We start from the raw sequence: 13,485 nt of genomic DNA on the forward strand, positions 1-13,485 counted from the left end.
ACCTCCATCATGGCAGATCAATGTGTACAGGAACTGGATGTCCATGGTGAAGGTGAGGCATTGGGGGCTGGGGAAACAAAAATCTTGGACGAGGTGAAGGGCATGGGTGGTGTCACAAACGTAGGTGGGGAGTTCCTGGACTAAGGGGGACAGGACGGTGTTGAGGTAGGAAGGGATGTGTTCAGTTGGACAGGTGCAGGCTAAGACAATGGGTTGACCGGGGTAGTCAGGTTTGTGAATCTTTGGTAGGAGGTAGAATTGGACGCTGCGGGGTTCATGGACAATGAGGTTGGAGGTTGTAGAGGGGAGATCCCTGGAGGTGATGAGTTATGCATGGTCTGCGAGATGATGGTTTGATGATGGGAGGTAGGGTCGTGATCAAGGGGCCAGTAGGAGGAGGTGTCTGCAAATTGGCACCTGGCTTCAGTGGTGTAGAGGTTGGTGCGCCAAACAACTACTGCACCCCCTTGTCTGCTGGTTTGATGGTGAGCTTGGGGTTGGAGCGGAGAGAGTGGAGGGGTGTGCGTTGGGAGGTTGGAGTGGGTGAGGGTGGGTGGACAGGTTGAGGTGGTCGATATCACGGCGACAGATTGAAATGAAGAGATCAAGGGCGGGTAACAGGCCGACATGGCGTGTCCAGGTGGATGGGGTGTTTTGGAAGCGCGAGAAGGGGTCCTCAGTGGGTGGGTTGGTGTCCTGGTTGAAAACGTGGGCTTGGAAGTGGAGGCAGCGGAAGAAACATTCGAGGTCGCAGCGTGTGACAAACTCATTAATCTGGGAGCATAGAAAGGTAAAGGTGAGGCCTATGCTGAGGACTAAATGTTCGCCCTCAGTGAGGGGAAGGTGTGGGGGAAATGGTGAACACACGGCAGGGATGGGAGCTTGGGCCTGGAGTGAGAGTGGAGCTGGAGTTGGGGGGGAAGACAACTGATTGAGTGGACATGATTATCGCATCAGGAGTGACATCACCAATGGAAGTGACACTCACAAAGGGTGCAGAAGTGGGGCTTATAGCTGTGTCAGCAGGGCGGAAGTGACATCACGAGCGACACGGTCGGAGTTTTGGTTTGGTTCTCAGCAGGTGATGTCACTTTCTCCCAACAGTGTGGGCCCTGAACGGTCATATGGATGTGATACTGAGAATTCAAGTCTATGAGTCTTGGTCAGATGCCTATACAGTGGCAGAGTGAGAGTGCTGACCCTGAGTGTGAGGTAGCAGATGGTAGCACTGCCAAGTGCAGAAGATCAATAACCTTTTTGTGTCATTGATGGGCATCCCTTTTGATGTGGCAAACAACACTGATCCATGCTGTAATTTCTGTCTAGTCTGACTGCCTGCTGATGATCAATAGGGAAAAAGACTGCCCTTCACACACTCTCTATCCAACAACATCTCTAAATCCCTGTTCTGGAAAAATGGAATTAGATTTTATTCCCTCTGAGACGTTTTCAGCATCCAGCCTGCAATTTGAGAGGCAGTCCCTGGCTTGCAGCATCTGAAGTGGTGTGGAGCTGGGCTTTAATTGGGATACCCGAGCAGGTCCTGGCTGTATCGATCACTTCAGACTCACTCACTTGGTTCCCTGAGAAAGGTGCACAATAGATCAGTTACATTAATTAGGTGAAAAGTAGAAGATCATGTGAGAAAATATACCTCTGTCGAAGGCAGATCATGAAACTCACTCACCGCCATTTTAACAACAAATGGGAAAATAAAGCCCATTTCTTTTTGTGCAACTTCTTTTAGACTATATTTCTTAGTGCATAGCCTCTTTTTGTCTTCACAATATTGCTCTAACTAATGGCTTTCTCTTGTACTCAGCTGTGATGAGGACTGGAGTGGGGTCTACTGTGATGAACCAAAGACCAGTCTTCCTCGACAGCTAAAAGACAATTTCAACAGATCCCCCTCCAGCAACAATTGGCTGGTGGTAAATGGAGGCAAACTCAGCACTGTCTGTGGAGCAGTGGCCTCTGGAATGGCTCTTCACTTCAGTGGAGTAAGTACAATGTTGTTATCAAGCTCATGATGTCAGGATGTTAACATTTTGTGTTAGTAGATATGTGAACTGAGAAATGTGCTTCAGTTTTATTCACTAAAGAAAGCTGATTTTACTGGAGTCCAAATTATACAGCACTACTTGCAACATTAAGCTTATATCATTTCTCATCTACAATGTACCAGCACTGCTTAGTGCTGAAGTACTTAGTGCCAGCCTTTTAGTTGACTTTTGTCCCATTGGGATAGAGAATGGAAACAAAAATCTAGCAAAATTCCCATTCTTCTTCGTTCTCCACTGATCATAGAGATCATGCTCCCTACAAAAAGAGTACTTTAAACATTGGGACAAATTCAGAACTTGCAAGGCTTAGATATGCCTCAGATGAATGGAGAAATTATACTCTAAAAGTTTACATTTGTAGCAGGACCATTTGAATAACTATTCATTCTGTGTCATATACAAGGATGCATCCTGGATTGGCTGAGGTCTGAATTTAACTTCCTGACATTTGGCTTCCTTTCCTTTGTGAAATTGCATTTTAATTATTGTCCTAAGGTTGTATCTCAAGCAGTGAAATAAAATCAAAATTGGCTTAAGCAAACAGTTTTCAGAATTAAAATAAATCAAAATGTTGTGTATCACTGGGAAATTTGTACCTCACTTCCTATTTGATCCCTAATGAAGAAGATTGAATGCAGTTTGGTATTCAGCTCATGTAATTAAGGAATTCTCTGCACCATTATAATACCCTCTGACCTGCATTGTACAGGTTACTGTTAATACTATGTAATATGCAAATGTAATTATCACATGTTCCAACTCAGTAGTTAAATCATGAGATCCCCTAACAATAAAGCACAGATGGTAGGCTTTTCTTCATAATTTATTTTTTGATATGTTTGTGCTGTGCCTTTGTATAACACCATTTTATCAGTACATCAGCAATGTCAACAACATAGCCAATGATACTATTAACAAAGGTAGGAAGGCAGAGTTAGAAACTTGGGAAATTACGAGTCTGGCAAGGAAAGATAATTTTACCAGCATCTCACTCAGTTGATCTTGAGGTTGATTTGTTTACCTCTACAAGGTTGAATCCTTTCCTTGGAAAACAAAAGTTAAAATAGATGTTTCAATACTTTGATCAGGACAAGACACAATGTCAAATACTTCAAACTCTAAAAATCCCAGTTTTCTCAAATATGAATATGTTACATTACCAAACTCTTAAAAGACCATTGTTTCAAAGAGAAACCCAATACAGGACAATACTAAATACCTCTGGATAATAAATATTCTCAAAAGGACAAGCTGAAGCCTAAAAATTATCCTATGTTCTCAAAAGATGAGAATGCTGTAAAGTTAATCTTTGCATTCAGTCTCTCCTACTAACTTATACAGAATCATAGAAATCATCTTGTTTTTCATTAAGTCTTAAAGATTAACTAAGCTGATATACAAACTAGCAGCTCAAAGTGCCTGAAACAACAGCACAGTCAGCTTCTCATTTAAGGATTTATTTGTTTTAGGGTTGTAGTCGTCAGCTGGTGACAGTGGATCTGGACCTCGAAGATGCTGAGTTTATCCAATTCTACTTCATGTATGGCTGCCTTGTTCCTCCAAATAACCGTAATCAGGGAGTCTTCCTGGATTATTCTGTTAATGGAGGCATCACATGGAACATCTTGTTGGAAATCTTCTTCGATCAATACAACAAGCCTTCGTGAGTGCTCATGTACTACATGAACTTCCAAGGAATTGCTGGTTGTTTGTAAAGTAACAACAAGGATAGAGGCTGCATGCATACTTTTAACTGCTTTGCAAAACCTGCTGTATAAATACAACCAGAGTCTGGAAGTGAGGCCTCGTCTGATACTAGAGTTATTTGGGTGGACCCTCCAGAGAAGGCAGTCTCACTTTGGTGCAATTTGAAATTTTTTGGACCTTCACAGCTGTTTAATGCTCCAATTTCAGTGTTTTGGAGCAAGCAATGACAATGAAATTAGCCTTAGTTCACATTTAAAGGTCCTTTGTTTTCACTTTTTCATAAGATTAGTAACTTCTCAGTGTAAGACTTTTTCAGCCAATAATCACAGCATTTGCTGATTAAGACTTGATCGGTCTTCCAAAGACTAATCAAGTTAACCACTCGTCCCCTGCTGTTTTCCTATATCCTTGCAACTTTTTTCTGCTTTATATATTTATTCAGATTCCATCAGGAGGCTACAATTGAATTTGCTTTATTAATTTAATTCAACAATGCATTCCAAATCCTAATGATGCATTAAGTTTAAAAAAAAGATTTTCCATATATTAATCTGTCACTCACCTATTGACTCCCAAAGCTTATCCAATATCCAAGGCCCTAAAGGAGCCTTCCACATCCATCAAAGTTTTACCTGCACATCCACTAATATCACTTATTGTATCCGTTGCTCCCGATGTGGTCTCCTCTACATTGGGGAGACTGGGCGCCTTCTAGCAGAGTGCTTTAGGGAACATCTCTGAGACACCCGCACCAATCAACCACATCGCCCCGTGGCTCAACATTTCAACTGCCCCTCCCACTTTGCCGAGGACATGGAGGTCCTGGGCCTCCTTCACCGCCGCTCCCTCACCACCAGACGCCTGGAGGAAGAATGCCTCATCTTCCGCCTCGGAACACTTCAACCCCAGGGCATCAATGTGGACTTCAATAGCTTCCTCATTTCCCCTTCCCCCACCTCCTCCTAGTTCCAAACTTCCAGTTCAGCATTGTCCCCATGACTTGTCCGACCTGCCTAGCTCCTTTTCCACCTATCCACTCCACCCTCTCCTCCCTGACCTATCACCTTCATCTTCTACCCCACTCACCCATTGTACTCTATGCTACACTCTCCCCACCCCCACCCTCCTCCAGCTTATCTCTCCATGCTTCAGGCTCACTGCCTTTATTCCTGATGAAGGGCTTTTGCCCGAAACATCGATTTCGCTACTTGTTGGATGCTGCCTGAACTGCTGTGCTCTCCCAGCACCACTGATCCAGAATCTGGTTTCCACCATCTGCAGTCATTGTTTTTACCTCAATATCCACAAAGCACAAGTCAGGAGTGTGGTAAAAACTGTCTGGTTAGGTGCAACTTCAACAACCATCAAAAAGCTCAACACCATCCAGGACACAGCATCCCCTTCAGTGGCACCTGACCACCACCTTCATTCATTCATTCACTCCACAACTGATGCACATTGGCAGTATTTTCTCCCATCTAGAAGATGCAGCAATTCACTGAGGCTCCTTAGACAGCACCTGCCAGATCCATGACTTACACTATGTAGAAGTGCAAGAATAACTGACGCATGGGATCATTGCTACCTGCAAGTTCCCCTCCAAATCATGCACTATCTTGACTGCGAGCTATATCATCATTCCTTCACTATGGCTGAGTCAAAATCCTAGAACTCCCTTCCAAGAGCACTGTCAGTGATCCTACAGCACATGGTCTGCAGTGGTTCAAGAAGGCAATTCTGCACCATATTCCTAAGAGTAGTTAAGGGTGAGTAATGCTGGCCTGGCCAAAGGCACCCACTTCTGATTAGTGAATAATAAAAATTGGAATGCAGTTTGCAAGATGCACAAACCTTTGCACAGCAGCTTTTACAGGACACCTTCATTAACTGGTGCTGCAAATTTGTAGCTTTATTTAATGAATTGGAGAAATGAAAATGTTTACCCTTTGTTTCGGATATAGTTTGCTCTGAAATCTCAGAGCTTTTCTACCATCTCAATTAAACTGATCGTTTTGTGTGTGAGAGAAGAAAACTGATGATGTTAGCCTTTCATAAATTCACAATCATACAGCACGGAAACACGGTCTGTGCAACCAGTCCTTGCCAAACCATAATCCCAAACTAAACTAGTCCCACCTGCCTGCTTGTGGCCCATATCCCTCCAACCTTGACTTTTCGCGTACTTACCTATGTCCCTTTAAATGTTGTAACTGTGCCCGTAACCACCATTTCCTCAGGAAGTTCATTCCACATTAGAACCACCCTCCATGTAAAAGATTTGCCCCTCATGTCTTTTTTAAATCTCTCTCCTTAAAAATATGCCCCCTAATCTTGAAATCCCTCATCCTAGGGAAAATATACCTATCATTAACCCTTTCAAACTTCTTTGCTTTCTTTTCTGTAAGGGAATAACTAGGTTCTTTTTCATTGGCCTTTATTTGTCCCTGGTGAGATCAGGAGTTGTTGCTCAGGGCATTCTCAAGGAATAATTATTGAGAGAAAAATTGTTAAGTTGGAAAAGAGGAAATAAACTCTCTTTAACAGCAGGTTTGGATGAGGTAATAATTTAACCAAATTTACCTACAATTGCTTGTTCATAAATATCATGAGCTGAAAATGTGTTGCTGGAGAAGTGCAGCAGGTCAGGCAGCATCCAAGGAACAGGAAATTCGATGTTTCGGGCATAAGCCCTTCATCAGGGCTGCCTGACCTGCGCTTTTCCAGCAACACATTTTCAGCTCTGATCTCCTGCATCTGCAGACCTCACTTTGTCCATAAATATCATGATTCTTACTTAGAAGTGTCGGCAGTATGACTTTGAAAAAGATCAGAATGTAATATTTTTAATCTACCTGTGATTCAATTATAGCTTTGTGAGCATTCTTCTACCAGCTGAGGCCAAAGTGGTAGGCACTCGTTTCCGTTGGTGGCAGCCTACCCATGATGGCCATGAACAAGGTGACTGGGCTATTGACAATGTATTGATATCTGGGACGGCTGGTGAGAGAACCTTCATGCTCGATACATTCAGCAGTACCCCTATCCCACCACATGACCGGAGTCCTGCTGACAGTGGACCTGTTGGTAGGATCATCTTTGACCTATTTCAAGAAAGACCAAAAGGTAAATGATAGTCCATTCATTAATAGACATTAAGATGCAAAAAAAATTCAGACTGCTCTTAGAGTCCACTACTTCATTAGAAGCTCCACATATGACTGTATGAATATCAGAATGTTCTATTTAGGAACAGAAGTCTGTTTTTAGTCCAAAATCAATACAATCATGTTCAAGAGGAGCCAAAAATACATTAAAACAAAGACCGTTTAGTTGAAGACTTAAGTTATCTGTTCTTCACAGCTGTCTAATGTCAATCAGGATTTTGTATTAAAATTGCAATAGGAGTGCAACCTGACTATTACATTTTACAGATTCTCTCTAACTCCATGCTTGGTAAAGTACTAATTCATGTAGAAAAAATTAGAAAACAGCTTTTTTTCCCCTAATGCAGAAACCTAATTTCACAAGGTTCTGTTTATAATTTCAAAACTGAAGCTAACTGCAGTCCTGTGACCTAGAAACAATCTCCTAATTCTAGCCCTGAAACCCAGATGTGCGTTTCTAATAGCAATTCTATGGTGCAACAGCTGTTTGTTTGGTGTTATTGTTCACTCATAGTCTGAGTTACTGTGGCATGTTCGCATGTATTTTATGGTCTGGAGCTATGGATGAAGGTGGTAGAGGCTCCCATTTTCCTTCTATCATATGACTGACTAGGTCTCGCTCTCTCTCTTACCACCTGCCACTGCTGTGTGCAGGGCGGATTTGCAGATTAATAGTCAACCTGTTTGGCCACATCAATGCACCTTCCTTCATCATCAAGCTTCTGGTTCAGAGACAAGGATGCTTCCCACTACACCACAGGATCTCCTAAGTGATCCACAAATAAGTCCTAACTAGAATCTTGAATCCTAGACACATGCCTCCTCTTGGAATCCCGAGACAAATTTCCATTTACACACCTTTCCCAGTTTCGAGGCTTTTCAGTAATTATGTTTTTCATTACAGGTGTGAGACCCAATATCACTAGCATCTGAATAACAGCCAAATATTTGGCATCTTCAAATCTGTCTTATCTTGACTATCATGATGTAAAGTTGGTGTAGGTCCAACTAAACCAAAATATTGGATGATATCATTAGCATTCTCCCGTTAGTAGATAAGATGAGATTTAACCTTGTAGAACCCATATATGCATTAGTTTAAAATTGTATTACTTGATATTTGAGCTGTGATGGCAACCTGATTTATTATTGGGAGATAACAGGTTGGATTTCTGTGCAAAATGTTTAATGCTAGCAACTAGTGATATTTTGCTATTATGTGCATTTATCTGGAAAACTGATGGAAACTGTGAACATGCCTGCAGCTTATAAACTAAACAAGTACTGGATGTTCCATGATGAATGCTCTGTGGAAAGATTCTGTGATTCCCCTGATGGAGTGATGCTCTGTGGCAGTCATGATGGTCGGGAAGTTGATGCAACAACACATGACCTTACACCTAGTGAGCACTGGATTGTGCAGTTCAAGGTAAAGCCTTCCATTCCATCTTACAAAGTAAAAAAAAAATACAATATCTCAATGTTTTATATGCATAGAAAGAAATATGCATGTACTAAATCTTGAAACTTTCGAAAAGGTAGAAGAGCAAAGACGTAAGGGCGTTCAGAAACCCAAGGAAGTTTGAAGGAACAGCTGCAATTGATCTAATTCCAGATGACACATCAGTGCTGTGCTAAGGGAGGACTGAATTGCCAGCATTTTGCGGTACTCCTTCAGTAGACAGGACATTCTGGACTAAAACAAAAGTGTTACAAATCTAATGGGTCAGTCAATGCCTGACAGCGAGACAAGTTAGCATTACAGGTGGATTTTAGACAGCCTCATGACCATTATTAACTTCCATTCCTCATTCAGAAGTTGACAAACTTGGAAAGCACTGTTGGCATCTTCTTCATATTTCAGATTTCCAGAATTTAGGTTTTCATTCTCTTTACAAAAATAATGAAAGTTGTTTCAAAACGAACATACAATTGTTAACAGGTCGTGCATCAAGACAGACAGACAAATCAATATTGATGTTTAGGTTACAATATTACATTGGACCAGTTGTGATTTATTTATTTGTTTTACAGCTGGAAACAGTGCGTACAGCACAACGTTTAAAGGAACATTGATGTAGTTATGTGTCTCATCTTTATTTGCAAACAACTAGTGCTCTTTCTTGCTGCAATAATGTCTTTGTGGTTTTGAGCTATTTATTTTCTCTGGAAAAACTTCATATGAACAAAAGGATTGGTGTAATTTCACAAGAGCAACACTAGTCAATGAAAAATAGCAGTTGTGGTTTAGAGAAATTTAACAAAAACATCAAAGCAACCACTGTAAAGCATTTTGAAATAAAACCTTAAATTGTTTTTCTTTACTAGCTGAAAAGGATACATTGAAGCATAAGGCAGGTCAAAAACAATCTAACTAAGAGACTTAAGCCAAACTCAGTAACTTCAGAGCTTCTAAAAATACAAATTTCACGTAAAAATAAAATTTGTTTGGTTATAATATGATGTTGAAGTGCAGAGATATGTTACGAGTGGATCAGAGATGTATCATGAGGTTTCTTAGAGGCTGGCACACGTTAAATGCTAAAGTTCATAGGTACTTGTGGTCATTAGTCATGGAGTGTCGCTTAGATGTTGGTGCCCATTGTCCAAAATGGAGGTCCTTTGGAGCAAACAGCAAGCTGCAGATACTCACCGACTTTCATATCGAGAATTCTTGGCACCTAGTTTGTTCAGTGCATTTGGTAAGATAGGGAGCGACTTATTAATAAGGTGAGATGTGCTGTTAATAAAGTTGTTAAGAAGCAATAATGCCCCTGAATAGGCAATTCGTCACCACCTCACAACAAACACACTTTGGCTCCTGACAAATATATAAACGATGCAGCAAATCACTCCCAGCATTGAGATAGGCCTCACTGGATGTTTTATACATTCACCATAATCCACATCATTCTGGCCCCTTTAAGATTCTGTTCGATGTTAGTGTTGTTGTTGTAGGTAATATCAGCAATCACTTGTCACTTAGCCAATAGGGTGAATGTTCAATCATTTGTTAGTGCTGGTGTTGGTTGAAGGTGATAGATTGGTCAGAAAAGTAACCGTGATCTTACCTGACCATAGGCTGCTCTTTCATTAAAGAGAAATCTCTGGTAGTAGTTTAACCTGAGTATCTCTGCCTCAGGCAAGAGGAGAGGTTAAAAAGGCAGGCCCTTCTTGTTTTATTGCTCTAAACTGGCTTGGATCCTGGATTCTTTATGGGGTTTGAACACAATCAACTTAACAAAGTTGACAATCATGAACCTGTGTCTCATACGCATGAAATTGCAAACAGCTATAATGTTGCAATGTATGAGAAACTGAAGTGCCTTTCCTTGATGACATTGAGCATATGCTTCCTATTACATATATATGTTTCAAAATGCTAGAGTATGCATTGTACAGTATCAACTGAGACACACATTGGAACAAGGAACTTGGGACTCTGTAAAAATCAGGTATTAGGTTCCTTTAAATTTACACAGGCAGCTACTTGTCTCCAAAAATCTCACCAGTGAAGCGGACATTAATCCTAAGCCATTGATAGGCTCTGAGCAGTTGGAAGGTAGTTGTAAAGATGCTGAGCAAGATCATTGGACCGAAAACGTTAACTCTGATTTCTCTGTACCAATGCCGCCAGACCTGCTGAGTTTCTTCAGCAACTTCTGTTTTGTATCACAGAAGGACCATAGGACTGCTATAAACTTTGTAACACTGGATGTCAATCCACATCATAACCCACTATGGTTCTGGAATTCCTTGGGGCTATGTGTAGATGGAATGAATGCCTCAAACCTGAAAGTATTTTTACACAGCTAGTTAATTAATGTCTACCAATGATCTGGATCTTTCCCAAAACTAATTCTTCTCTTCAGAAACAAATTGAAATGTCATTTTTTTATTTATGGTAAGTACAGTAATTGGAAGAAAGAAAATCAAACATTATTGCTTATTGACTTCAATTTGTTATTTGCTTTCAGATTTCAGTGGGCTGCAGAACTACAGAAAAGGTTGTGCAGAATCAAGTTCATGTTCAGTATTCCACTGACTTTGGAGTTAACTGGCATTACCTGGTGCCACAGTGTCTTCCAGCTGACCCTCAATGCTCTGGTGATACCACACAACCATCTGTGTTCTTCCCTGCAAAAGAATGGAAAAGAGTCATTTATGCACTGCCAGAAAATCTCTTGGGCCAGTGAGTAAAGAGCTTTTGTTGTGACGTGATGCTGCTTAATTGGTTCTTTTTGATCATAGAGCAAATTTGAGTGAAAATTTGAAGTTTTGAAATATATGTTTCTTCCCTGATAACTACCTATAGTGTTGACTGCAATTTTGAGCTCTTCCCAAACTTGTTCTTTTCTCTTTTTATTAAATATTCAAATTTAGACCAGACAGTCCAATGCTTCCTGCCCCATTCCATTTAAACTTTGGTATGTTGATGCCGGTATTGGATTAGGGTGGATAAAGTCAGATGTCGTGCGACATAGTCCAGTAATAATAATAATGATGATGATGATAATAATCATGAGGTTTCAGAGTGCTGCTCACCTGACAAAGGAGCAGCACTGTGAAAGCTTGTGATTTCAAATAAACCTGTTGGACTATAATCTGGCGACATTTAAGCTTTGGTAGCTCAAGGTCCACATCAACCCAACATCTCAGCCTACACCACTGACCCCTCTCCCACCCCACAAAATGCTAATCAACAATCTCACTCTAAACATGAAATCTTTAATCAGTGGAGAGAAGTGAATGTCTCTGTCTCTGCTTAGCTCATATTCAAGTCTGGACCCAGCAATCATGAGAGTCCATGTATCCCAATCTCAGTGAAAATTATTTTCTTTATCCCTTCATAGGTTTTGAACATCACTGTTGCTCATTTGTAATTGCCCTCACTAGTTAATTACTAGATTTGGAGTTGTATTAAGTAAGAACAACAGATATCAGATTTCCTTCCCTGAGGGATATGAATGAAACAGACAGGTTTTTAGGGCAATTATTGATTATTTTATGGTCACCATTACTGAGACTACTTTTCAATTTCAGATCTTTGTTCATATATCTTAAATTCCACTAATTGATGCAGAGGGATTTGAACCCCCACCCCTGGGTCATTTAACTTATAAAATTACCACTATGCCACCATCCTTCCCTGTGGAGCCATGGACATTGCCCATTATATCAATTACAAACTGATGAAATGAAAAACGGAAGCATAGCTCCCAATCCTCCTTCCTGGGTAAACTATAAGTCAAGGAGAAGAAATAAATCTAACTCCACCCATCCTCTTGTCCTCTGCCTAATGCTGTGCAATTTATCTAATCCTCTTCTTCCACTCGTATTCCCCATCCCTTCCCCTCTCCTGCTTTTGAGTTCAGTTATCTTCCCGTTAATAAACTAACCTTTCACTTTGCATGTACTGAAGATTGCATTTGGCTTTGTCCCTGCTATGTGTAGCATCACAGGAGACTAAACTCAAAATCTGTCATGTACCTGCGCGTCTTGTCAACATTTTCCTAGTATAAATTTCCATGTCCCCACATCAACGGTGTAGCAATTAGATCCTCTACTGTTACAACCAGACCCTGGGTGAGGTTTCCAATTTGTTATGGTTTCAGATGGAATACCACAACTGTTGAGCTTCCAGGTGAGGAGAAATGAACTGGCTCCCCTTCCTTATTCACCCACCCTTCTCAGTAGGTCACAACATGACTTATTTAAAAACATTCCCTTCCCTTGTTCCCTTGCTTCCAGATGAACTTTTTTTTAAGGATCTACTTTAACCAGGCTTTTGTGAATTAATGGAAAAGAATAAGAATATTGATTCGCGAATGCAAAAATAAATACTAACACATAGAAGCATAGAATAGTGGGACTAGAGAAGGCCATTTGTCCCTTCAACCTTCTCTCGGCCACTCAGTATGAAGTTGGCTAATCACCTAACACAATATTCTGTTCCTGCTTTCTCCTAATACCCTTTGATCACTTTACCAATAAGAATTATATCATTTTCCTCCTTGAAAACATTTAACGTTTTGGCCTCCACCACTTTCTGTACCACAGAAATCCACAAGCTCAATACCGTCTGAGTGAAGAAATTTCTCTTCATCTCAGTCCTAAATGAGTTACCTCGTATCCTAAGACTGTGATGCCTGTTTCTGGATTCCCTGGCCACTGGGAACACCCTTTATGTGTTTACTCTGTCTAGTCCTATTAGAACTTTATGGATTTCTATGAAATCCCCTCTCATTCTTCTAAACTCCAGTGAATATATTTCTCACTGATTCACCCTTTCCCAATCTATTGCAATGCAGACAATAACCAACCTTCCTATTTTTTTTCTACCAAAATGGATAACTTCACATTTATCCATATCATACTTCATCTGCCATGCATTTGCCCACTCACTCAACTTGTCCAAATCACACTGAAACAGCACACGTTCATGTGGATTAGAAGTAAGAGATGAGTTTAAAAGTCTAAAGTCAAACGAAAGTTATATGGATCAATCCTTGAATTATCCATAAAGAGTAGGCTATTGTCATGGAGATTAC

At 40.7% G+C, this 13,485-nt stretch overlaps 1 protein-coding gene across 1 annotated transcript in view; it reads left to right on the forward strand.

The window, feature by feature from the left end:
- The window catches only part of reln (reelin), a 376,824-nt gene that overhangs the window by 341,746 nt on the left and 21,593 nt on the right, over positions 1-13,485 (forward strand). The window contains exons 48-52 of the mRNA XM_060843157.1: positions 1,823-2,000; positions 3,533-3,726; positions 6,640-6,893; positions 8,200-8,363; positions 10,912-11,126. Of these exons, the coding sequence (XP_060699140.1) occupies positions 1,823-2,000; positions 3,533-3,726; positions 6,640-6,893; positions 8,200-8,363; positions 10,912-11,126 (1,005 nt within the window). The remainder of the gene's footprint in view (positions 1-1,822; positions 2,001-3,532; positions 3,727-6,639; positions 6,894-8,199; positions 8,364-10,911; positions 11,127-13,485) is intronic.

This window comes from Hemiscyllium ocellatum, chromosome 23 (assembly GCF_020745735.1).
Source record: "Hemiscyllium ocellatum isolate sHemOce1 chromosome 23, sHemOce1.pat.X.cur, whole genome shotgun sequence".
Lineage (NCBI taxonomy): Eukaryota > Metazoa > Chordata > Chondrichthyes > Orectolobiformes > Hemiscylliidae > Hemiscyllium > Hemiscyllium ocellatum.